General features: G+C 33.2%; 1 protein-coding gene across 7 annotated transcripts in view; it reads right to left on the bottom strand.

The window, feature by feature from the left end:
* Positions 1-95: 95 nt before the first annotated feature.
* LOC142336969 (uncharacterized) overlaps positions 96-27,273 on the bottom strand; it is an 80,765-nt gene continuing 53,587 nt past the window's right edge. Inside the window, exons 2-5 of one of the 7 annotated variants that reach the window (XM_075385967.1) lie at positions 27,199-27,236; positions 26,808-27,095; positions 2,850-3,103; positions 96-524 (exon numbers count right to left, since the gene is read on the bottom strand). In XM_075385967.1, coding sequence (XP_075242082.1) covers positions 331-524; positions 2,850-3,006 — 351 coding nt within the window. In that variant the 5' untranslated portion in view covers positions 3,007-3,103; positions 26,808-27,095; positions 27,199-27,236 and the 3' untranslated portion in view covers positions 96-330. Of the gene's footprint in view, positions 525-2,849; positions 3,104-7,703; positions 7,800-8,030; positions 8,078-8,145; positions 8,236-26,807; positions 27,237-27,273 lie in introns of those variants that run through there. The other 6 variants (XM_075385970.1, XM_075385968.1, XM_075385969.1 and 3 more) reach the window with 6 other exon arrangements.

A 27,273-nucleotide genomic window follows, 5' to 3' on the forward strand; every position in this document is an offset into this window, starting at 1 on the left:
ATTTTTGAACGCAAAACTTTAAACTCATTTTGATCACAAAACACATTTCTAGAGCACGAGTCACAGGTTATTTTGTTATCTTGGTCGAGGGGAGGGTATGATTGGAGGTCAATTTGTTCTGAGGCCTCGACTCTGTCATTATGTATTATTCATTTTCCTTAGATGAGTTAGCGCATCAAACCAAATAACGGTAAAGTTGAGCTAAAAATTTCCGTAGCTTAATGTTAACAAGAGTTAAGGTATAAATTTATCTTAGTTATGTTGAGGTGAATTCACGTAATAAAATTGTATGATAAATTTTTCTGTGTAAAAATGCAAAACATTCGGTTACTAACTGGATCCGATATCTGAGTTGTTCTGGTGGTTCATTTTGATGATGTTTGTGCAGTTGATAAAAGAATTGTTGTTGTGTCCTGCAGTCATGTTCAAACACACACATTTGTCTGTGATTTCGAACTCTGCGAAGCTCAGGTCTATTCGACTGCCGTTCTTTTGAGACAGAATCATTGCTGTCATCAACGCTACTAAACAGACGGAACAAATTTTTCGTCGCGAATGATTTGCGTGCAATAATGACTCAAGCACAAGGGAAGATCATTGCTCCAAAAAAATTTTGTCTTTATCCGGTATCGAATTGGTAATATAAAAGTTTAGGGCACATGGACTCAAACTTATATGACTCTCGTTTTAAGATTGCAATAATGAGATTTCCAATAGGTGCTGTTGGATTTGAATTTTATTCTATTTTGAAAAGAAAATCAATTGCAATCAACAAAACCAATATTATGAAACCGATTTAAATCAGCCCAGTCTTTTTGAAAGAATATAACTTTTTTCACATTTTTGCATACCAATTTGAATGTAAAACTTTTGTTGCTTTCACTTATAAGCATCAAAATTTGGAATAACAGCTGTCTAAGTTCCAAAGTGACAAAACGCACTTTTAGTGCCCAAGCAAGTCCTCACAAATTTATTATAAGAAAATAGCTATTTCAAAAAGTTTAGCTAGCGGTACAGAATAAAATTCAATGTGAGTAGATAAGATAATAAAAAAAGAGTTGAGAGTTGTTCATGCAGTTTGCATGGCTATTAACCCCAAAACATGTTACGTAGAAAAGAACAAAGACATATAATTTTTATAGAGTTGCCAAGTAAATTACTTCCATAACAAGTCAGTTAAAGTTTAGAAGTCAGATATAATTTATAAATTCTATTTCTTCCGTAGAATATTTTTTTAAAATCAAGATAGAAGGTTTTGTATTCTACTCAGTATAGTAATAATCTTTGAAGTAGCTAATGTTTCTTTGAATGGCACAAATTCAAATTGCTGGCGCAGATGCTGTTTAAGCTTTCATTTATATTTGGTTTCGGATATCATTTTTCCTCATTCAATAGGACTTTTATTCTATTCAGGGAAGATTTTTTGTGATATAGTGCAGTGGAACTCAACATTCGACCACAAAAGGATCAAAAATGTTGTTGCAAAATTGACAGTAACATAGAACATAAAAGGCTTAATGCAAGAACAAAAACGTCTTTTCTTATCAAATTATCTAATAACTGATCACTATTACAACCCTAGCAGAATTACAATCCTAATTTATGAGATGAATTCAAAAATTCTCTAAAACACACTGACTGATTTTGACATTTTATTTCTGTCTAGTCATAAATGAGAATTAAATTATCGGTTAAAATGGGGGCACTATAGAGATCAAAAGATTTCCTGAACAAAACATATTTAACTTTAAAAACATGTGTGATAATTGGCTGCAATACAGCTAAGCCACAAAAATCAATACTAATTTATAGAGTTTTTACTAAATGAAAAAAACTGGATTCTTGATACTGAGAATCTGTTTGATGCAATAAACCACTCCATTAAGCTGAATGGATGTGATAGCTACAAGCATTGTTCGCTACAAGCTTGTGTTTTACATCGCAAGTTTGCTCTTCAATTTTCAAAAACTTTCAAAAATCCACACAAACTCAATGAAATAATTTGAAGGCGTCACTCTACAGTAAACAAATTTTGAGGAATAAATTGAATCAGCACAATTCGAATTATCAAATATTTTATGCTGACCAACGTCAACTTAAATTAATTTTGGTTTTCTTGTTTGAACGGCTAAAGCATTATCTAACTACCTATCTTCGAAATAGCCAATGTCGTTTCCAATGAATTACTTTTTATGAAAGAAGTGGTTAGCCTGCAATACTATCACAAGACTGTTACTGGTTTCTTTTAAAATCTTGTAAAGACAAGTATGAGGTAGTATGATTTATGTAGTATGATTTATGTAAAGTGAAAAACTCAAACGACTACTTCCTGACGAGCAAAAAATTTGATAGCTATCAAGGTGTTAAATGATAAATTTTTCAAGAATACTGATAACTAATTTTTAACAACTCACTAGGTTTTTACAAAAGCTGTAATTTATTTCAATCTAAATACGATAAAAAAGCCGTAAATGTTACAGAGGGGGAAGCAAAATTAGTTATAGATTGACACATCGGCAAGAAAATCGATTGGTACGACCTTGCAAAGAACTTCCATTTTAAAATCATGATAAAAGGTTGTCTAGAAAAATTGGTTATCAAGTTCTTGGCAAGACATTTCAAACCCTAAGCAGTTGCTAATCGTGGCGGTAAAACCTAACGCTCAAATTTCCAATATCATTCAACTGAAAGAAAAGAACTGTAGTATAGAGTCATTATTACACGATTGAGCACCACATTAGAAATTGAGTAACATTTTTTTCTTCGTGAGTAGGTCAAAAGTCTCGTAACCACTTTGGGTTAAGGATAGTTTTTTATATAAGTTGAACAAATCTTGATCCTGAACTTACCTGCGCTCTCGTGATGTCCGGTCGGATCGTGTATGAAATCAATGGACGATACTGGATTCTTCTGTCTCTCAACGAAGTCTTTGATCTGCTGCACAATTGTAAACACCAGCAATAAAATAAATGCGCCACTCAGAAATATGATGACGCGATAGTGCATCTCTCACATACACCCAATCTTCTGTTTCGTTCTTTTTTGTAAAATATTTACAGAATTTTTTCAGAATGACTCAAATGATCAGGATAAGGTCGGCGATCTAAAACAGCAGTTATCAAAGCTCAAAGCTGAAAAATTCTGATATTGACATAGCTTATCAAATTGCTTTTAACTTCAAACACCTTTTTATTGAGGGCAAACGCTCAAAATTTATGGAACATTTTGGGATAAAACGGTCTTTGCAGCCATTTTTTTTAACTCTTACTGAAGATAATCATAAAATTTCCCTGAGGCGTCTATCTCTTTGAGTTATGCCTTCAAATTAAATAATGGACATCCAACCCTGTCCACCAATAACATTATTGCCAATTAGAAAAAAAATAAACTTTCTAAAATTCTTAATAATCTTTGATCGCACTTTAAATGAAATTAACGGTTTGGATAATACATATATTTTAAAGATAAAGATTCTCACTATTTATTATTTTCAATCCAGTTAAGCGATAGTAAAATTATATTTTTGTCTTCGGATATTCAATTCTAAAGAGAAAGGGTTTTCCATTGCTAAATTCTTCAGTTCTTTCAAATTGTCAGCATTATTTAGTCTGAAAGGCGCCAAGTATGTATAAAAGGACGTTTTGTATATGAAAACAAAAAAGAATTCGAGCTTTCTTTCAAAAATGTTCAAATTCTCCACAAATATACGTTGGTTATACAAAAAAAGAATAATTTTTTTCAGAAATGAACATTGTTGACGATGTGTGATGACTTACGTTCTTTACGATTAGGCCGGGAAAAGAAGAGAGCCGTCAAAGTGAAAGAAAGGCAGGAAATGATTGTGAAAACTAATTTCGGGCGGTCAAAATGGTGGGTAGCAGATTGTTTAGTTTAATCATTTTACGAGCTGTTGATCTTTAGGTCAGCTGGGCGCTGTCTAGCTAATCTCTGTACCCACCAAGTTTAACCATTTAGACTATAAAGGCTCATTTCTCACAGGCTTTCAAAGGTCTGCGAATGATTAGAAGGGGAAATGGAATTATGTTTTAAATTAGCCACTTCCTTTAAAACAGTAAATTTCAATCGGGCCGCCCAAATTGCTCAATCGCATATTCTTAAATCTAGGTTCAATAAAAGATATGCGACAAGGTAGACGCCTTAATTATGAAGTTATCAATTGAAATTTTTTTGAGTTGCTGGCAAAATTCTGCAAAATGTACCTGTTTTCTTTTGCTATTATGTATTTCATCAGCCGCTCACTGTATTACAATAACGTGCCGGTAGTGATCAAACAAATGAACCGGACTTTTAGAGCACGGACCACGTTGAAATATAAAAGAAAAACTCCAGTTTTCAAATAAAATTAACTTTTCTTGTCTTTATTTGAAAAGGTTATATATAAAGATTGTAGAAATAATTCAGTACCAATTATCAAGTCTATGATTCACTATTGATGTGCAACCGGTTATAGATTAGGACAGTACTGCTAATTGAGGTGTAATTTATTACCGGAGGAGCTGTTGTGTATCGAGCAGATACGCTGCCGAGACCTTTTTTCCTCAGAAAATCACTGCTCTTTGTTAGGGGGTCTATTCAGGTGCAACTACTGTGAAAACGGACCAGTACTGAATTCGAACCAGCATCTCTTACTTGCAAGCCTAGTGTGCTACCCAATTACACCAACTGGTCTTAAGCTCTCGAACTTGGGCATCTCTTATAACCCGTTCTCACGTTCTTTCTTGTTCCTCAAGCCTTCTTTTCTCTAGCCAAGTATACGTTGAACAAGTAGAGCTTCTTGTCAAGCTATGTCAAGCTTATCTTATGCACAATTTACATTAGGTTGTTCTCTCTCAAACTTCTAACACTCTTGAATTATTATAATTGACGCATTGTCAGAGAAACATTACGTGGTAAAAACGCAAAGGTTTTATTTACAATGAAAATAGGATTCGTTAAACGTGGAAATAATTATTAGAAAAGTATGATTTTCGTCTATCGTATTCACCGATAAACGCAACCCGTGTTCACAATTTTGGATAGTCAGTTAATCTAGAACGTTATTGCTTGGATAAAAATACTAATTACTTGAGAGCTAAATTGGAGACTTAATTGTTTTTCTGAGCAATGATACAGTGTTTTTCTTGATTCAAACTGTTAATTGTCTTCTTAATCCGTGAATTAGTATTGCTTGGGCATTTTCTGTAATCAATCACCAATTTGACTTTTCCTCCAATTCGGTCTTATTGACAAGATACTGACTTTCGCAGTTAGTAACCATCACTTACAATGACGGCATGGACATGTGTTATTAGGAGTGTGGATCTTACAAAAATGGTGGATATTAGTGACAAACTACAAAAATCACCAAATACGCAAAATTACACAAGAAAATGAAATTTTGCCTCGTAAATAAGATAAATTTTCACACAACGTTTCTTAACTCATTAACTGTAAAAAAAACATATTGTACAGGATTGTACGAAAAAGTTAGTTTCTCAGGAATGGAAGCTAAGAATTGATACCGGCTTACCGACACTTTACGCCAGTTCAAGATCTCATATATTCAAATCAGAGGGATTGTAGAAGAATAACTAAGAAAATATGGGAGCCGTGAACAAATGTAGACTTGAAAAACGCTGAGCGCTAGAAAGACTCCATTTTGTGCCTCTAACAGAGTTGAACAAGAAAAGAGATCAGCTGTTGTTGCTGATCCTGTTTTAAATTGGCATCCTATCGTGGCAGTATCTGCTCAGGTGCTTTTACTTAACCATTAAAGCTATAATTTTCTGAAAATCTAAATTATTATACGCGGATCCATGCCAGTCACGATAGGTACATTTTTGGGAAAACTTCAAGGATCTAGGTCATCCAATCTGCCGTTTTCACGGACACCCCGTTTGTTAATCGGGAGGTTCTTTTCATCGACAATTAATTGCAAAAGATGTTAATAAGAAGTTAACTTTGCAAGAACTTAGGAGAAATTATGTAGAAAAACATCAAAGTTTTAAAAGATTCTCGCAGTATCTTGTAGGATTAACCTTCATAACATAGAAAAAAACTTTCATTGGAAAAAGAGTCTGCAACCTTGATATTAAAACGGTTAACGTCCGTGAGAATTCAGCGCCGTTTGTAACATGACTCCTTGTCTAGCCCAATAAATTTGTGTTAGCGATGTTTTCATTAACTTGCTATATCGTGTTTCGATTTTTTTTAAAAAAAAACTAGTTTTCCGCTAGTGCTGTTGATGTTGCCATTTATACCAATTTCAATACTTATACCCCAGTCATAATTTCATGCATAGTTTCTTGTTTAATTTTCTTGTTGAACATAACTATGAAAAGTCAACATCAGCAATGCATTTTGGCCAAACGGTTTGCTGTGGAGTTAAAAGATTTTGAAAGACTTACTCACAAAAATGTTACTTTTTGCCATTCAAAAACATTGCCTTTCAATTCTGCCTCTTAGTAATAACAAAACGTACCTGGCAACGTTTTGAGTTTATTTGAAAAATTAATGTGAGATAAATAAAAATGGTTTTAATGCTAAAACTCCTTATTGGAGGAAGAAAATTTAAAAATGTGAAAATATGTCTAGTACATGTCTACAAATACTACAAAAACAAATTCTAAAATGCTATAAAATTCGAAGATATGCTATACCTTATAGTATAACGTCTAGTTCTTAAGGTAATAACAAATTGCCACCAGATTATTTGTATAAAATGTTCATTGAAAGCTCCACAAAAAGAATTAAAGATAAATGATGGCAAGCACGGGACAGGTTAACTCAATGTTCAAAATTCCAGTTTCAGCTTTGCATCCTTGACTAATTTCTAGATTAAATTGAGTCACATATCCACAAACTTAATAGTGAGAAAAGTAGAGTAGGTATCATAAAAATACTCTGAAGAGAGATTGGAAATTCAAATATTATTTTGGTAGTATTTGCTGAAATTGATAAAAATTTATTGCTACAGAGTATTAAATAATCTTTTCCAATGCTGGCAATAAACATTTTGAGGTAAGGGCACTAATTGAACTTTGCTTAAACGTACGGTTAAACTTTGACCGTTTCCGGGGTTTTTCCGATCATTATTTGAATTGGAAAAAGGAAAAGCCTGATGAAACTGAAAGATTATCTTTTGTTTAAATTAATTTTATTTGCACTATGACAGAACTATTCTGGACAGAAGAACTGTACACAGAATAAAGTTTGTGAAATTTTGCTGTTTTTTCTATGCACAATCTTCGATTTCTTTGTCTGAAGTTAAACTTTTCTTGGTAAAAAGTGACGTGATAAGAATATGATCGTAGTAAAAATGCGGACTAAAACAATTTTTAGTCCGCATTTTTACTACGATCATATTCTACGATCATCTATGATTTATCGCTATGTTACTATGATCCTGGAGCTCCAGCCCTGCATATTGATTTTGTTATTTATTTTATAAAGTTATAGAATATTAGGGATGAAAATAGTCGAATAAGGTGAACAAAAATTTATAACCTACATTAGCAGTTTTAAATTTGTAACTACACACGCAGTTTCTTATTTTCACCAAACAGTGGTAGGTAACAGAAATTGGTCGCCGCGCTAAAACGACGGAAATTCACTTCAAAAGCAAAGTTTAATCTACATTCAGGCTTCGAAACAGATGGCTTCTATATGGAAATGGAAAAGTGAGAACAAATAAAGGAAAGTACCTCTTCCCTTTTGTAATCAACGAAAAAGGCGTCGAATTGAAGTGCTCGAGGAGTGAGCACAAATTGAAAGTGGTCAAAATTGCTATTCAATTCTGCATCGACGCCCACAATTGAGTGTTCTAGTGATAAACAAAACCCGTTCCCGATTTGTGCATAATTAATGGACTCGAGTACCCTCTCAGATTGGATATAAAAGCGATCAATTATTGACGATCAAAACAACTGGAAAATAAATCCCAAAATGTGTGTTTTGGTTTTAAAATGAACAAATAAATTATCCCTGCGAGAAACAGCGCAATAAGTTTTAGATTTTGCTCCATAACTAACCTTTAGAACTGTGAAAACTGTTTAGTAAAACAACAGACGTTTCGTTTCTAGGAGCGAGAGAGATTATGACATATGTGCCATTAGTATGTTCACGTCAATTGACAACAACGCTCACCTGTGGAGTTACACCTTTTATAGGGCTCAACTTGCTGTTACCTGTCTCAATGTAAGAACCCTTGCAAACCTGGCTGCTGACGTCATAGATATGACAAAACTAATTTCTATCACAGACTTCACAGGAGATTTCATGCTGTTCACTGAGACAAGTAACTTACTGCTAAAGTCTGTGTGAGTCTCTAAGAACCCTAGTGCAAACCCACTTAAACCCAAAAGTCATAAACATCACAACGTACGTTGAGTGTTTTATGTAAGTTAGGATTTACGCCACAAGAGATCTCAAGGTCAAACAAACGTATTTTGTCTAGAGTCGAGAGACAGGGCAAAACTTTTCTTATAACGGATTTCTTCTAAGGTTTGTCACGGAAAAACTTATCTTTATCATTTCTGCTTTAGAAGATAAGCTTCACTTTGAAGTACGAACAAAAGCAATGCTTTGAAGTAAGTAGTAAACTGAAAACAACATAACTGTTTGGTTATAACTTGCTGAACTATCAACTTTTACAAATTTGACTCAGAAGATTTATTTCGATAAAAATCTAAGATCATACACAATTAGTGTAACGAATACACCTCGCTGAAGCAAAACGCGACTAATTTCTACAAGGTCAACATTTAGCTAGAAAGAATTCAACAAGAAATTGGCGATCTGCAAAAACAATATTTTTTGCAACAAGTATATTAAAATCATAACCAAATGGTTAAATATACTTCAAACAAAAAATACTTCAAATCATTCTAACAAAATAATAAACATCAATCAACTTTCTTAAAGAATCGTATTATAAAATTTTCTTCCGATTGTTTTCTTCCAAAAAATAAAAAACTCTTAAAAGCTCCTACGTTACTATTCAAAAGAATTTTTCCCTGTTGTGAGAGCAAAAAAATCATTCGGCGTTTTTTAAAAAACAACGCTATCATTTTTTGCCAACAGAAGCCACTGTGGTAATTTATTCCATTTTTGTACGCATTGACGAACAATCGAATTAATTCCAAAGTCGGTTTTGACATTTTGTCTAATTTTGAATTGTTTTGTTCGACTGTTTCCATGAACACTCAGATACCGTAAAAATTTTCAGAATTTTGTGGTCTGGCTATATCATAATGAAATTTGATTAGCGACATTTTTATATTATTAGCTCAGCTACTTCTCGCTTTGTCATATTTTTTGCGTAGAAAGCACACCTTTATCCCCAGTTAATCTGCTGATTAAGGCGTTTTAGGTTTTTTGCAGATAAATTTTGAAACGAAAATTGTGGAAAACATTAATTGTCAAAGCACAAGTGATTTTAAAAGAAGAATGCCTAAGTTCAGAGGAATTTGATGTCTTTTTAAGTATATTGATCTTATAGAATGAGTCATCCTTTTAAAGGTTTTATTCAGCTGCTCAACGAAATAAAGGTTCCTTTGATTTTGAATACCAAGATATCTGCACCTTTTTTGTGTTAAGAGAACTTCGTTTTTGTAAAAAAGAATGGAACATAGAAGAAATTTTTAAGAAAACAACAGTGTTTGAAACGCCAAAACTTTGAACAAGCGTCGAAAGTGAACTTATAAATTTCAAAAAGTTTTTTGTACAACTTATCATCATATTTCCTTCTAAATAAACAGGCTGAAGATCATAACATTGTTTTTTGTCATTTATTTTTCTCTTCTGTAGTTGTAAAAATTACTTATTCGAACAACAAAAAACAAGCAAGCACAATAAAGTATCATCAGTTTTTTATTTAAGTACGAAAAACGTCATCCTTTCTTTTCCAACAAAAAAAAGCAAAAACCGTTAACCTTATATCATTTCTTCCCCTTTACAGAGCTAATCAGAACTTATATTTGGTTTGCAGAAAATTTCCATTTTCTTTTTTTTCCATTTTTTACCATTAAATTCTATGTCACATGTTTCTTGCAAAAAGTATCTAAATGAGCTAAAAAGTAAGGTGTATTTTTGTGTTCTACAATTGCAACTGGGAGCAATTGTTGGACCAATTGATTTAATTGTTCCTTTCAGTGAAAAAAAAGTCGTGCAGTTGCGTGGTTAATAATTTAGTGTCTTTTGCGCTCCAGAATTGAATTAGAATTTTTCTTGACAGGACCAAAAATGCTTTTTGTTGAAAATGAAGATATATTGTTTTGTTTTTGTTTATTTACATTTACGTGACATTATCTGCTGAACTAAACTTAGGAAATGCAGAAATTTAAGATATTTATTGAATTGAATTGAAAATTACAATTGAATTTAGAATATGAGTACTGACAAATCAAAATCCAAGTTTTGTAAATTTTGACTTTTTTCTAATTGATTTCAGGCAAAAATTTTGCTTAACATAACACTTAAACACAATTAGCTTAAATGTGAAAACTTAACACCCAAGTTTTATTTTTTCTACGGATGCCTTTCAATTGATCACAATTAGTCAGACACAATGAACAACTGGCACAGTATTGGCAAAATATTTTCTGCTTATTGGCACAATATTTTCTGCTTTCTGTTGCTAATTTGCCGAGCAACAAGATATTATTGAGAAAGGAGTTTTATTGAAAAAGGCGTTTTAGTCTAGACTCAGAAGACTGAAAGCAGCTTAAAGATAACATAACCTGTGAGAAAGTCTGCAATGAGAAATATGATGTCTGATATGCAAAAGATACAAAATCAGGAACAATTAGCAATAATAAAGTGTTGGAACTGTAACACCATATAGACCTGCTATATAGTGCAAAAGAAATTAATTGTTGCGTCAGTTTAATAAGACTGTGTCAGCAGACATTGGGGCAGTGTTTTGACAAAAAAATGACCTAATGATTTAAAAATTGGCGATACGACGACAATTCGTCTGTACAAAATCTAATTTATCAAAAAAGAGGCCAATTATAACAAAAAGAAGCAGAGCAAACAATTCATTCACTCGTGTGACTGAAAACATTAATTGATTGCAAAAAATTGCCTCGCATTACTTGTGGAGTAATAAGAAAAATTACAAATCAACACTAACAATAAAATGAAAAAATTTATTTCAGAAAATGGAGCAGTGAAATAAATATTTATAAAATATGATGGCTCATTTTTAGGCTAACTGGAGCTAATGTCACTGTTATGTCGCCAAAACTGTGGAAAAAACCGTTGTCTCAAACAAAAAAAAACTCGTTATCGCAATTGATTTTAGAAAATAACCAGCTAATCTCTTGATTAACCAACAGATTAGAGATTGCTGCAGGATACAGTAACTCTTTAGCGAGAGCGTTAATTGAGCAAATACCAGTAGCAAACAACTATGATTCATGTTAACAACTCAAGTGGATTTTAAATAAACTATATATCTCTTAAACATAGCAAGTGCATTCTAACTATTTTCTCTCTCCTTTTATGTTGCTTATCTTCATTTCACTCAAAGCTCGAAAATCTCTTCTTAACCTGATAAGAACGGACATGGATTGTGTTCAATTGTAATTAACCGGCTGAAATTGCGACTTTTAGTAACTGTTGTGGCGCTTTCAAATTTCGACATGATTACATATTGAGCATTCTTTCAACTTTCTGAGAGTTCTTTCTTCTTTCAATGTTTAATGCTGTTAAAGTATCTCAATGAGGACCAAACGGTATCAAATACAAAACAGACGTCATATCTTGTATCTTAGCATAATATTTTGAGATAGGGGGCAAAAACGCAATTTGAGAAAACATATTGGCTCAGGTATTATTTCATATAAAACCTTTCACCCGGGTCGAGGTTTTAGGGTAAATTTTTGTAATGCGATAAATTTTTGTAAATGTCACCTGAATTTGGTGATTGCGGTGAATGCGGTGAAAAAAATAATTCACCGCTATTCGACTCCAGACCCAGACCCTGGTTTGACAAAAAAACCAGCTGAAGCGCTAATTCAGGTAACAGAAATTCAGCCGGGAATTGATGGAAGAAACGGTGAATTTTCGTAAGAAATGCGGTGAAATGCGGTGAAAAAAAACAATTTTCACCGCGTATTTCTAATATATTTTTGCGGTGAATGCGGTGAATTGTTTTTTCACCGCTTAATGCGATGATTTTTTTTTCACCGCGTTCTCTCAAGCGGTGAATTATTTTTTTCCACCTCTAGATGCGATAAAAAAATAATTCATCGCATCAAGCGGTGAAAAAAAAAATAATTCACCACCACCGAGAACGCGGTGAAAAAAAATAATTCACTGCAATTCACCGAATTCACCGCAAAAAGATGTAAGAAATACGCGGTGAAAATTATTTTTTTACCGCATTTCTAACGAAAATTCACCACCAAACCTCGACCCGGGCAGGAATACAGCACAAATATGTCAAATGTGTGGCACAGAATGTTCACGCAGTCAGATTTGACCGCATAAAAGGGATATAGTATCGCTGTGCATTGTGGGGGATTGTCAACAGGATGACGTTTCAAATGGACGACAAATAATATTAATGCAGCGTCGTCAATTTGATTTTTTGTACTGTTGATCGGCTCCTCTGCAGCAAATAAATATCTGAAGATTTCTCGGTTTAAGCAGACTGTAGAAAAACATCAAAGTTGGCTTTAATAAGTTTTCAAAAAAGAACGTAATATGGAGGAAAAGGAGGAAAAGATAATTTGAAGAAGAACCAAAAGATATTGAAAACTATTTGGAAAATTTTGAAAACTAATACTAATTCCACTCTCACAGCGCGGGGTTTGAAAGAATGATACAAAAAGGGGCAAATTCTAATAAGCGCCTCACTTTTGACAGTTTTGAGAATCTGAACTCTTTTCCAGATTAAGAAACAGGACGAACGGTTATTGAAGCACACAAACAATTAAAATATGCTGATATACCGTAATCTATATTAATGGTAGCAGTACTTCCGTGAATTCATACAATCTCAAATTTCAATTGATTACAAAAATTCAGGAAATAATTTGCATAAAGATAAACGCAGATCAATATCTAAAATTTCTCAAACTTTTCAAATTGTAGCAAATATAGCAAGATTAATAGAGAAAATATTAATTATCATTAAAAATTTTATCAAAAGAAGAATTTGTTTCACCAACAGTGAGTTTTATTTGAAAAATATGAAAATGTGGTCAGTGTCTCAAACAAACTCATTAGAAGCCAAAGATGTCAAGCGTGTTTTCTGCAAAGATAAAAACAAGTAAAGTCACAAACCCCAAAAAGAAATCTCAAGCAAAGTCACAAATCCCAAAAAAGAAATCTCACTGCAATCAATTTGTAGCAGTATGGCCCGTAAGTGCAAAAAATAAACATTCTAAACAATAGAGGCACAATTGAAAAGATCCTATAAACAACAAGGCTATCCGATACGAAAAGGAAGAAATATATTTCAACTTATCAACTTGTGAACTGCGCGTTATTATTTTCTGCACGTTAAATATATCTGCAAGCCGAAAAATAAAAACCAAAAATGGCTAAAAAAAATTAGTTAGAACACTATTTGTGCAGTGATCAAAACTACTTCAACCTTTTTTACCCTCCAAAAAATTTTGAAACGAGAACAAAATCAGCATTTGAGCAAAAAAGTTCCCAACTGAACGAAAAACAGCAGAAAAGGTTGACACTTTCAAAGCAATCTATAAGCGTTAGCTTTAAAAGACAGCTAATTAGTTTTCAAAAAAATCAGAAAAAGATAACTTGAAGGGAAAAAAATATTTAATGATCTTTTTCACGCAGATTTCTTAGGTGAACAAACAATTTTCTGAATTGTTAAGTTTTAGGTTAGCATTTTAAATAAAATGGCAAGTAAAAATATAGCACTTAAATGCAAGCCGGGGACAGATTTTTAGATTTCTGATTCTAACATTGTCGCAGGATTGAACATAGCTACAGAAGCACCTAAAAACAGACCACATTTGCCCCTTGATGTCTATTGGAAAAAAAGGAAAATAAACGACAAAAATTGACAAATTTTTCCCGAGTGCACAAATACGTATTATAATCATTCTTTTTTTTTATATATTTCACACAACAATTGAAGTTTATCAATGATAGCATCTCAACTGATGGTTTCTAAGCCTAATATTGATACCAATTAGCATTCACTTGAATGATTTTTCATATTCTAATTTACTCTGAACTAATGTGCGAGCTTCATAAATTTATCACGTTTCTTTCTGATTATGATCAATCCACTGACTACACCACATTGATTTGATATTTGTATGCTTGTTAAATGAACTCTAAGTTCCATTGGGCTGAGACAGAGTCAGAGTTGAAGCAGGACAATTGATACGCGTTTTGCAGAAAAATGTGAAGGTAAAACAAAGCGAAAAAAGCATAGCCGGAATAATGCCGTAAACAAAAATGGGTAGATTAAAAAAGAAACCGCGCTGCTAACGATAAATTTTCTCACAATAGTTGCAGTTTTTAGAAACATCATTAAAAGAAATCCAGTGACTGTTTATTAGCACTTCTCAGCAGTAACCTTCTAAAATATCTTTCAACAGCAAAATGGAAAACCAGTCCTGTTTGGGAATTTGTTGTATTTCTTAGTTCAGTAAACGAACTTCTTTTTGAAAGAAAAACAGAGAAATACGAAAAAGAGCAGAAAACAAATTTTAAAAATTTTATGGTTCTGAAGATCAGTAAATTGTTAGAATCAGCAGTTGCAATTTAATGAAAAAAATTTTTAAGTGCAAAAAAGGTCTTTTCAAAAAACTGTCGAAAATCTTCAGAAAATTTAAAAAATAGGCAGGAAAATAAAAATTTTTCATAAATTAAACCAAAAAATTAATAAAAATAAACAACTTTTTGAACAAAATCAATGAATACTTTATCAATAGCCCAGGAAAGTATTGATGATATTGGGCCAGTCAAAACCTATTGGAAATTTTAATATAAACCAAAACCTAATATGCTCTGAAAATCAGAATAACAAAAAAATCTCGCGTTATCATCACAAAGCCACATTTTCGTTTCAAATCTCACAGAGCGACTCCTATTAACCCTAATTACCGAATACATAAAACAATGAAACGCCTCTGACTGTAAAGAGACCAAGTAAAGATAATCACTGCTTTAAAAAGGCTCACATGAACAAAATTTTTGCCTGCTAATCATACACTTTTTTCCCTCAGCTTCTCGCTGTCTATCAAAAAAATAATTCGACAAAAATCTATTCTCAATTCTGTCCTCTATTTAGATTAAACAGCAAAAAAACGAAAAGACATTTTATCTACGAGCGGCATTGGCTTTTGCGTTCCATTTTACTGACACTCGATAGATTTAAAAAGGCTGAAGAACTCCATGACTATCCTTCTATTCGTAAACTTGGCTCATAAAACGCCAAGCGCCTTATTAGCAGCCTTTTGAGCATGAATTGATAGGGCTTGTGAACAAAATATGAGAAAAGCTGCAAAACTGTGGAAATGAGCATAAAGACTGAACGTTCGGACAAATTGTTCCCAAATTGGCGTATAGTTTATTTCTCATTAATTTTTTTTCAAAAAGGCTTTTTGTTCCGACTCCTCTTGAGGGGGGGGGAGGAACTATAAACTCAACTGGGTTTTTTTTGTTCAGTCAATTTTGGCCGATCGATATATTCATCGTAGAGAGTTGAGACTGGTATCATTAGAAAGCTTGTCCAGCGTAGAATATGGAATTAAAAAGATTTTTTGATTTTCTCTTTTGACAGGGAGATATCGAGGTTTAAACTTTCGAGAAAATAGAGTGAATTCCGTTGATTTCATTCACCTTTTTTCGGAATTTTTGACTAGAATTTCGTCAATTTTGATAAAATTTTTAAAAAATTTTCATGAAAAGGTTGTTGATTTTACGTTTAAAGAAAAAATATATTGTTGGCTATTTTAATTGAAATTTTTTCTCAGAAATTCCGGCAAAAAATTTTGCAAAATTCAGACTTTTTCATCAAAAACAGCACTAATAAGTTTCTTTAGACCACTCTGATTAAATTTGCAGGAATTGCACACCCAAACACCACCAACACAATCTTTGTAGACTGAAAAAGGGGCTAATTCCACTTCAACTTCCATTGAGAGTGCTCTGTAAATAAAACTTTGCCGTTTTTGCTAACTTTATTCGTTGATTATCAAAAACGCAGCATTTACTTGTGATTTTTTAACAAACAAAATATCGATATCAATGACATTCCCAAAATTAAAAATTCCTAATGGACAATCAACATTAGCATGATTAGTTCTGTACCAATCTTGGACCGTTACAATCCAAAAATAATTCGGATTGTCATCAGCCGGTTTTTTATTAAAAAAAATTCGATCTTTTTTATATTAATTAAATAACAGAACATTTCAAATCAAAGCTCACTAGTGATGGGCCCTATTGGCTTCCTAATTAGCTCGAAATTAATTTATCTAGTTGATTGCTTGAAAGTTTATGGTCGTTTTGACTTTTAAAATATTTGAATTTTAAATAAAAAATTGCTTAATGAACTTTGTCTCCATTTTTTTCTTACTTTGGTCAACTTGTAGCTTAGTGTCAGCAATCAAAAAGTGCTAATCTTTTCTGCTGAATTCCTAATAATTTTTTCTTTTGGTTTTACGCCTTAAGTTATGGTGTTCTGGCTTTGATACTAATAGAGTTCACAATTTTTTTTTAATTTTTAGGTATTTGTCCACTTTTCATGTTTTCAAATTTTGTCAAATTATCACGTTATTGTCATTAATATATCACATTTTTTGCGTTCAAAATAACGAACAATTGATAATATTTAAATCCTTAAAGGTATAGATTCTGGTTCTCTACCGCTTCGACAATACTTTCTCGAAGAATTTAATTGAATTTTTTTAGTTTTGTCTTTAACTGTCATTTTTACTTTGTCTTTTTAATCCTATTTAATTTTCTGTACAATGACCCGGTTTGATTGGCTTTTCCTGAAAGAGTAGATGAGCCAACGTTCTGATATTAGAAGATAGATAATGGCTTTCATGACTTTGATGACAATTGTTTTCCAAAATGAAAAAAAAATCTTTCAACTTCGCAATTTTGTTCCTTTTATTGTCTGTTTGTTACCTGGTGTCGTTAATTAAAGGTTAAAGATGACATTGTTTTTTTCAAGAGAAGGTGTCAAAAGGGATTGGTGTCGCAAAATCAAATGTTTTTAAAGAATTCGTTATTAATTTACTGTCTTTGACACGGGTTTTTCACAAAAAAAAAGTAAATTAATTTTTGATTTTTATCATATTTGACGTTCTTTTTGTAGACGTTAGACATCTTCTTGTTAATTGCAGGTCTCGAGGGCTTCCGATGGATTAATAAACGAACCTAATCAATGTTTTCATTTTGTAATTAATGACTTTCATGTCTTTGGAAAGAAATTTTTTTCGATAACGACAAGTTTTACATAATCTTGCTTTTTTCTTTTTGGTCTAATTGTTACCTAGTTTCATTAATGAGAGGTCACATAATACATTTCAAGGGAAGGTGTCAAATGGGATTGGTGTGACAAAATCTAATATTTTAAGAGAATTCGTTATGAATTTACTGGCTTCCACACGGGTTTTTCACAAAAAAAGTAAATGAATTTTTGATTTTTGTCATATTTGTCGTTCTTTTTGTAGACGTAAGACATATTCTGGATAATTGCAGGTCTCAAGAGCTTCCGTTGGAAGAACGGACAAACTTATTCAACTTTTTCATTTTTTTTTTCATTAATGGCTTTGTCTTAGACAAATCTTGTATTGTCTAATTGTTGCTTATTTTCATCAATGAGCGGCCGAATAATACAGTACCGGTGTTCCAAGAGGGTGTAATCGAACACATTTTGGTGGCCAAAGTCTGGCTTTATGGCTTCAAAAGCATTTTCTGGAAAGTTTTAATTGATTTTTAGTTTGTTGTCTATTTGTTGTTCTTTTTGTAACTGCATAAAAAATTGAATATCTAGTGTTCTTAATTCCTTTTATAGAAGCATTGGTAATTGTAATGGGATATTTTATTTGATTCCTAATGGTTTTCATTACTTTGAAATTAACTGTTCAGCGAGTCTAACGTTTCTGTTCTTTTTTGTCTAATTGTCACCAAGCTTAATTATGAACTGGTGAATAACCATTTTTTCTGGTGAATTACAAGTTATTTTGTTTATTTTCAGTTTTATCTGACGCTATTTTGACTGTGTTATTAAGTTTTGTTTTTTAAAACGGACATGAATTTTTTGATGTAATTATTGTTTGTTGTTGTTATTTGATATTGCCGTTCGTCTTCGCTCGCTTTCTTAATATCGGCATATCTCATCAATCTAATGCATCATTTTTTACTCCACTGAGTTATTTGCTTTGGAGGCTATCTTTTTGTTCATACACCAGTTTTTTCTTGAAATATACTTGAATTTTTTGTGTTTTTCTATCTGTTCCTCATTTGGGAGACAATTATGCCAAAATTGTGGATGAGCGGGGTCAGAACCTTATGTGCGATCGCACATTACCGAGCCGCCTTGTTCTTTTTATAGTTAAATTCTAGATGCACAGAGTTTTTAAATAATATCACATATGTTAATCTGCAATCTACTCAGAAAGCCAAAAACGAGAAAAAATGGTGCTGGACAACAATTACGGTTTCAAACGTACTAATTCATGATGACCCCTGAATCGATTAAACATAGACGAAATTTTATTGAAACACATTGCAAGACATGAGTTTTCTCATTACTAAATGTAGCCCTATTTAGCGCATGAGTTTTACTATTACAATAATTCGTTTGGATTTATATTTATGTGAACTAGTTCGACTGGCAAGCCAAATTTTAAAAGCATCTTCCACTCTTGCCGAAAGGTTTCATTTTTGGGATAATTTGAGCGTTTGTGAAAAACTGTTTGGTCTGTAAACTTCTAAATTTTTTATGAGATCTCAAAAACCTTATATTATCTACACCTACTAAATAATTCAAACAAATAGGATTTTCCTCGAGATGAACACTTTAATTTATTTTTCATTTGAAAAAAGAATCGAAACAGCTGTAAATTCAAAAGAGGTTATCTTAATTGATAAAACAAACTTGATGGCCATTTTGATATAGACAAGCAAAACGCAGATATAATCTACGCTCATTAAATTGGCCACCTCAAGTGAAAAGACTGATCTGCAGCTGGTGATTTGATCTTCATTCAATATTTCAAGTTGCATTGGTCAAACATGACAGGTGTCAAAACTGATGGCCTCCATTTCCAGACCAGATGTTTGCCTGAGTGGCACCTTCCAGTCAATCAAATATGCAGCCCTAATCTCAACGTATTTGGCAAACTGACCAACCCACCCAAGTAGAGCAAGACTAAATTTGGCCTAGAAAACTGGTCCGTATGAATGAGAATTAAACCCGTTGGTCAAGTGGTAAACTGATTCAGGAGAATAGGTTCGTTAATCGGTCAAACTTTTGAAACAGCTGGTTGCCAAAATAACAGTTGTCCACTTATGAAAAACTGTCAAACAAGACATATTGACTTGATTATGAAACCATGCAAAAATTATTAAAAGCGTTTCAGTTCATTGTTCGGGTTTATCGGCGCCCTTTTATTTGAACATATTCAGTCAAATTGTTGACCTGATTTTTCTTATTGTATCAATATATGCTAATCAAATTCTGAAATAAATTCCGTTTGCGTGGGAAGCACTTCTGAGATCTGATATGAATCAAAAGTCGGCTATGAATAACCATAAGCCTGATAACTTGAACTTAGACAACTTAATTCGGTTAAAATAATCAATAATATACAAATCATTATCTGAAAAATTCTGCACCACTGCTGCAAAAATTTGATAAATCCTATGCAAAATTTAACTTCGTTTCTCCCTTCTTTTTACATCGTTCGTACGAACTAACATAGAAGGTTTGTTCAGGTAACTAATAAGCAGAAAATACAAGTAAGCATAGACAAACCAAAAAAATCCAGATTGAGACACATTCAGTCCTAAATCTTTTTGTTTTCTTGACATACTTTCTCAAAAATTAACTGCAGCAAAAATGAGTTATACTTTTATACTTAGCCTTTTATCAGAGAATTTTTTGGCAGCTAGTTTAATTAATACTTTCACTAGAGGTAGCCGAAATAAATGTCATGAAGCCACCAAAATTGTGACTAAATTAAAACAAGATGGCTTCTGTGAGTCTGTGCGTAGCACAATATGTTCCAATTTACCCCTCAAGGTTACAAAAACAAAATTTATTTTCTGCCAGAGAATTCCTCGGGAGTATCTGAAAGCAACTTATATGCATTGGGGAAAAAACTTGTAATGTTTGAACCAAAAATATGACCAAAAAACTCTTTGACAAATTCTAGGATGATGAGTGTAGTATAATTTGAAAGACACAGACAGCGACAAAACCTATCAACACACACCACAAACACACTTTTTACACACACACACGCGCACACACACACACGCACCCACACACACACACACACAGACACAAACACACACACACACACACACAAACCACACACACAAGCACATACAAACCCCAACTCCAAAAAAACACTTACTAAAAATTTTCTTTTTGGCAACTTATCTTCATTCAAGGTCTGTCACCGTTCATTTGTTTCTTTGCTGTTTTTTCTAAATAACTCAGTGTAGATTTTGAAGGCAATTAAATCGGTAATTCTATCTGTGGCAGTAATGAAATTAAGTTTTTTGGAGAATTTTTCATTTTAATGTTTCATTAGCATAATGAAGTAATTAGTTTTCTAATAAAATCTAGCAGATGTGTAACCATGAGATTTTTTTCAAAAAAAATTGGACGCGTTTATAGCAGCAATTTGAACAATTAATATCTAATTTTTATGGTCTTGGACAGTTATTGCTCTCTGCTTTTATTTGTGACTAAGGTAAAAAAGAACTAACTCTCTCAGAATACCTCGAAATTAGGTCTGGACTTTTTGAGGTAATTTTGTCGGTAAAAGGTTCAAAACAATGCAATTTTGCTTGCCACCGAATAGACTTTGTAAAATGTTGATTTTAAACATAATCAGTGCCGCAATTTCCAGCAAAGATCAAGCAATTTCTCAAAATTTTTAAGATTTCTGACAGTTTTCGTACTCTGCGTCTACTGGTGGCCAACATTAATAAAACGATCAAGTTGTCGTTAAAAACTCTTATTTAGTCGCATTGAGGCGAATTGGTTGTCAGTAACTTTTACTTTTTTGCCTTTTCACTCTTTGGAGTTTTTTAAGAGTATTTTTAAAGTTTATCTGTGAACTAAAAAAGAAAAGAATTTTTTCATCTTTAAAAAGAACACTTCGTTTTATACAAGTAGTTTCAAAATCAATGTTTAATTTAGTTTTCAGTTTTACGGAAACTTCCAAAGACCTGAGAAGATCAGTACGGAGAGCAATTTCAAAAACAGAAAAGAAAAATAATTTTTTTGCTGAACTTCAAAAACTATGATTATTTAATCTGAGTTTTGAAAATGACTATCCATAAATTTTCTAACTCCTAAATTATTCTTTATTTCACTGTTAGAGAAATTTAGCTCGAACTGTCTCTTTCGATTAAATTGAGAATTAAAATAAAAAGATAAGAAAAGATTTCCATCTTTTTTTTCGAATAATGAATTTGGTAGATTTGATGTTCCTTTCCTGAAACCAACTTTTTAAGTCTGCGCTGTTTTGAAATTTTTGAAACTTTTAATCTGATGAAATAGGAAGGATTTTTCGCCAAACCAACTCTACAATTTACAATTGAATTTGTTTTTTTGTTCTAGTCTTACATTTTAAAAGTTGATTTTGCTATTTTGAGCGCTCTAAATTGCCTGATGTCTTCTATTTTACTGAAAAACTTTTCGGCACTGAGGAACTTTGGTTGTACGATAATTTTCTATCAGCAGGAAATAGCCAGACGCTTAAAATATTTTTTTTTACAAAATCATTTTTCAGAAAAAGTGCAGAAAGAGTAACAAAAACACTGTAAGAGTGAGTAAATTATTTGATTTGAGTAATGCCTGAAAATTTTGGAGCATTTTAGAAGAAATTAATTTACTCCGAAATGTGAACGGAAATGAGCAAATCAGTCAAATAATCCGAAAACTTTAAACCTCGATAAGTCCTTGTATGGATAACCCCAGTAATCGATAACCTCACACCTGACGATACAATGAAACCTAATTTGCGAAATTTTACCCCGCTTTTCGCCGAAGCAAGGGCTATTCGAGTCAGATCAATTCCATAACAATTTTTATTGAAGGGATCTTTGAATTGAAACGATCGATTGTTCAATTGAAAAGCATCGAATATCGGAAAGAAAAACGCAGGCAAAAAATAGAATCAAGATACATATTAACATGGCATCTCAAACAGTTTGATTATCATAATGATAAATTTTTACTCGGCAAAATACTGCGACGAAAGATTCAAACTTGATGTTAGGATAGATGATGGAAGTCTCATGGTTTTAAAAAAGTCAATGAGCTAACGTTTTACACTTAATAAGGGCAAATATTAAAAGAAAAACTTCGGATAGTTGCTATATATAGGCCAGTCAATAATATACCAAGTCTTAGAGATTTGAGAATACTAATAACGTTAATCCAAAGTCTTTTCATATGTTTCTGATCCAATACAGGTTGAAAATTGTCTATTCATTAGTCCACTCAAGGTCTATCCAAGAGATCATAAATGTTTTTGATTTGGTTTTTTTTAAGAATGTCTTTGGTATTTAACATAAATCACATCCTCTATACTATTGTCAAGAGAATAGGTGCACAAGCTTCTGCAGAACCAAGTTCGGAGCGTTTTCTCCAAAATACGAGTGCAAAAGCAACCAAACAAAGAGTCATTTGACATATGTGGCATGATAGCCGAGAGGTAAGGTGTGTGGTTCACACGTCAATGATTGTGAGTTCAATGCCCTGCCTCCGTGAAGCTGTCTGTGTGAGGATGAGCTCTTACTTAAATATAGCTTCAGGTTGACCATAGCCTGACCAATGTTGGCTGCAATGATGGTACCACGTGAAAGTTTCAGACGCAAAAAAAAGTGGCTATAGTCACCAAAAAAAAGAGCAATGCTGCTCATAAAAAGACCAGTCTGAAATGTGGGGAATAATAACAAAAAGGGCAGCTGAAAACAGGCTATTGTAGGCCTAATGCTGTTCAACTGCGATTACGCAGAAACCACAATTATAAATTATTATATTGTCATAATTAAGAGCCATTTTATGACTAATTGAATTGGTTTTTTTTAGCATACTGTCAGTAGCCGCAGCAAATTATCCCGTGGCTTTCTGTTAAACTGAACAAATTGATTAACAAAGTAATTGCAAAAAAAATCATCTCTCCTCATATTTTCAACTTTTCAACAATTTTTAATCACAATTCACCTGCCTGAAAATTAAACAGATGTTCAGAACAATACTTCATAGCGCAAAAATAGCACAACTATTAGGTGTTAGGAGAAGTTTTCAGATAATTACTCATTATGAAATAGAGAAAAGACTAACAATATGACAACAGAATTGAACAGTCGAAAGCAGTAAAAAGGTTAACACAAACTCGTGTTTGATAGATCGAGAACCATTAACTGTTTATACCCAATAGTGGTCGAACACGTTCTTAACATACCCAGTTTCGATCGTCCACGGCCTTCTCATTGTCGAATCAGATCTGTTCATAAGATAATCTAAATATTGTTTATTCGATTTTTTCGTTTTTTTAGCATATAAAGAACGATTCAAACCATTTTTCAAAAAGTAAATGCCCACGCTTCTGCTCTACAAAGTTTCCCTCGTGTTTATTTTAACGAGGAAGGAAAAGCAAGAAAATGAAGAGTTGGATTAAATATTGCCATAATGTTCTTAAAAGTGTTTCTGAACCATTAATAGAACTCAGTATTAATAGTTCATTTTAGAAATATCTTTTATGTAGTTTCGGTCAAAAAGACAACTGCAAGTAGCTGGCTACATCTTTAGTTATTGAAACATAATTGGAACTCTGAAAAAAGATCTCCGTGGGACCAGAAATTTTTTTTATAAAATCTAAGGTTGAGCTGCAATTAGTTTCTACTGTTCACCAAAAAATATAGCATTTTAGTAATGATTTTTGAATTTACGATATAATTGTAGTTTGAATCTGTAAACCTGATCAATATGCTCCTTGGGTGTACCTATTTGTTCTTTTCCTTCGTTCTTCTTCTCTAAAGACCTTACTCAATCACTCTCTCCCAAACTCCCTCTAAAACTCCCTTCCTGACACCCCACGCCCCCTCCGTTCTTCCACAAAGCATAACAAAGACCCAAAGAAACTCCACAACCAAGTATTCCATCCAAACCAACCTCCCTGCCTCCTTCCATCAGACAAGTACCCAATATAAACCACAAGAAACCAACGAAAATACTAAAACCAAATGCAAACCAAAGTGAAAGCGCGGTTTAAAAGGTGGTGTAAACTACCACCTGAGAAATCGCAATTAGCAGTTCACTGCTAATTGAACCCATTAGATTTGCAATTTTGCTCCTTGGGTGCACCTATTTGTCTGCTATTACACAAAACAGACTACTAAAAGCTGAAGATTCGTGTTACCAATCACCTTTATGGAAATCACACTATCAAAAATACTGCCGCTAATGCGCACAAAAGAACAAACAAAAAGCGCAACAAGGCTATTCAAGAAGGCTTCTTCGTTTTTAATTCTCTTAAATCAGCAGTAGTTACGAATGTAAAGTCATCCGGGCCACTATAAAGTGGGGCAGTGCAATTCAATTTAAATAGAACAATGGCGACGAAATTTGGAAATCTTGTTATTCATGCCAATTCCTCTTCAGTGTTTCTAATAGAAATCAAATGAAAGAAACTAAGTGACAAGCAACAAAGTAGACTGTTTGATTTATCAGTATACAAAAATTGAAGAATTTGTGAGCTATTACGAGCAACAAGCTCAATTTATTAATTTATTCAATGCTCTTTGCATCAATTTCAGTAAAATGTGCCACTCGTTTGTTGAAAAAATAAGCGGCTTAATATTCATCAACCAGCCAACCACTGTAAAATAGTACTTCGTAAAGTCCGGTTTGCATCAAAATTGAACTGATCGCGCACCAAACAGTCGAATAGTTAATGAACAAAACAGTGAGCTAACGTTTCCTGTTTTGCTTCTTTTCTTTTCTTAAGACAAACAGGGAAACGATTAGGCCTCTTTTGCACTCTGGAGAAAGAAACAAAACTATCCTCAAAAGCATTTTGTTCTTTGAAAAATTCAAACAATATTCAATCACACGGGGCAGCATTTTACTAAGGAGATATTAACGGTGGTTAAAAAGCAATAAAAAACCTAGGAGTTTTGTGACTTTCCTTATCATTGTTATGTTTGAATGATAAGTTTTAAAACAATTCCAACAATCTTTGCTCTATCCTTAGGACAACGAGACGTAAACACAAGCTAGTTCAGACAGGTATCCATAAGTAGGAAGAAAAACCAAGGAGAAGCGCGCGTACAAATGCAAGTATACCGTGAGCTTGAAACGTGAGTCTTGCTGAATTCTGAAATCATCTACCAAATTAAGCACGGAGCTCCAAAAAACTTGAGCAAACATTTAAGTAAGATAAGCTACAACTCGTGAGAAACCTTTTTCCACCAACTTTGCGTTTCTACTTTTGTTTAAAATGTTCCAAATGAAGCGACACATTAACTAACTCTGATAACTCTGATAAAACCGATAAAAGGAAGTACCCTTAAGCACACTCAAATAGAGATTTTAGATTCTGGAGAATAACACTTCCTCCGGCAGTTAGTGATATGATAACGAATTTCGGAAGAAGAGTCACTCAGTTCATCATCTTATATTGGAAGAGCCTTCGGAGACCTTGCATTGCAATTCGTTGGCATCGGGCAAAGCCGTGTCAAATTGATTTTCAGGCGAACTAACTTTTTCATAACGATCCATTCAAAAAATTGAGGTTTGGGTGCTAGCCAGTCTCCAGCTAGGAGCTTTCTAACGAAAAAAAAATACCATATTCTCTATCTTCCAGTTGAATTAACCGTTGCCTATTTTGATTATTGTCAAAGTTCAGGTTCCGGGAACTCTGAGACATCAGAGAACAATGGGGCAACATCTTCCACCACCCCAACAACTGAGATAATGCAGTTTCCGTTGAATCTTCTATCGAGCAAAACAAACAAATTACATAATTCATTGTGCTATGCGTTTAACGGTCTCAAATGGCAAGAAAAGATCGCTCGCCTGGACCAAGTTCAGCATCACGCAATTTATTGTTTGTGGTTTGTTTCGTTTACTCTTGATGCCAGGACCTAATTCGAGTTCTACTGATAGCGGCAATTCCGCAGCTTCTACGCTACCTTAAATGAAGACCTTACTGGACCAGGTTATTTTTCCTTTGTCTTTTCCTACTGTCAAGCGACTACCACTTAAATCACGCAATTGGGCCTATAGGCTATTATTCGCGTCTCAAATCGGTATTTTTTGTCGTACACCAAATGCTGGAACTTTTTTGCCAGATACAAAAAGGCAATGTATATACAGCAATGTTTAGCAGCGAACAACTGACTAAGTTTTACTTGGTAAAAAAATTTCCAAAGTGTATTCTTAGTAAATGGAGATTACACAACATGAGGAGACAGATGTTTTGATCTGAAGAGCTAAAAGTTTCGGCGTTAATGAAACTGAAATGTTTACTGCAAAATTTATAAATTTCGATATGGCCAACCGTAGAAATGAATAAATACAATCAACAAAATTAGAGGTGTGTACTGACCTGCAAACAGTTGGTAGTTAAGAAGCCGATCATCATGAGCAGAGTTTTGAATATCCAAGGAAATTTTTCACATTGCTCATAGACAATAAATTGATTGTATACATTACAAGCAGTGCATATTTATGTAAATTATAACCAGAAGTAACGGGAAGTTAACTAATTAAGCATGTAACACGAAGAGGAACAGTTATATCGAATGAATTGGGCGGAATGATTTCAATAACAGATAAATAACAGCAACTTTGAGGAACTTTCCGCTCTGAATGACGAGTTAAACTCCCGGCAAACCTAAATTTGGGCTATGGATAATCACTTGAAAGAATTGCCACTTGAAGTGACCGCGTGATCTGATTACCCTCAAACAGTCCGATTAAAGCTTACAATTTGTTACCTTGTCAAATGCTGGCAGTACCCTTTTTGAACCTCACCCTAGGCAGCCGCAAAAATTACAAGTACCCTTAAATAC

The sequence above is a fragment of the Convolutriloba macropyga genome, chromosome 3, assembly GCF_964194025.1.
Source record: "Convolutriloba macropyga chromosome 3, txConMacr16.3, whole genome shotgun sequence".
NCBI lineage: Eukaryota > Metazoa > Xenacoelomorpha > Acoela > Convolutidae > Convolutriloba > Convolutriloba macropyga.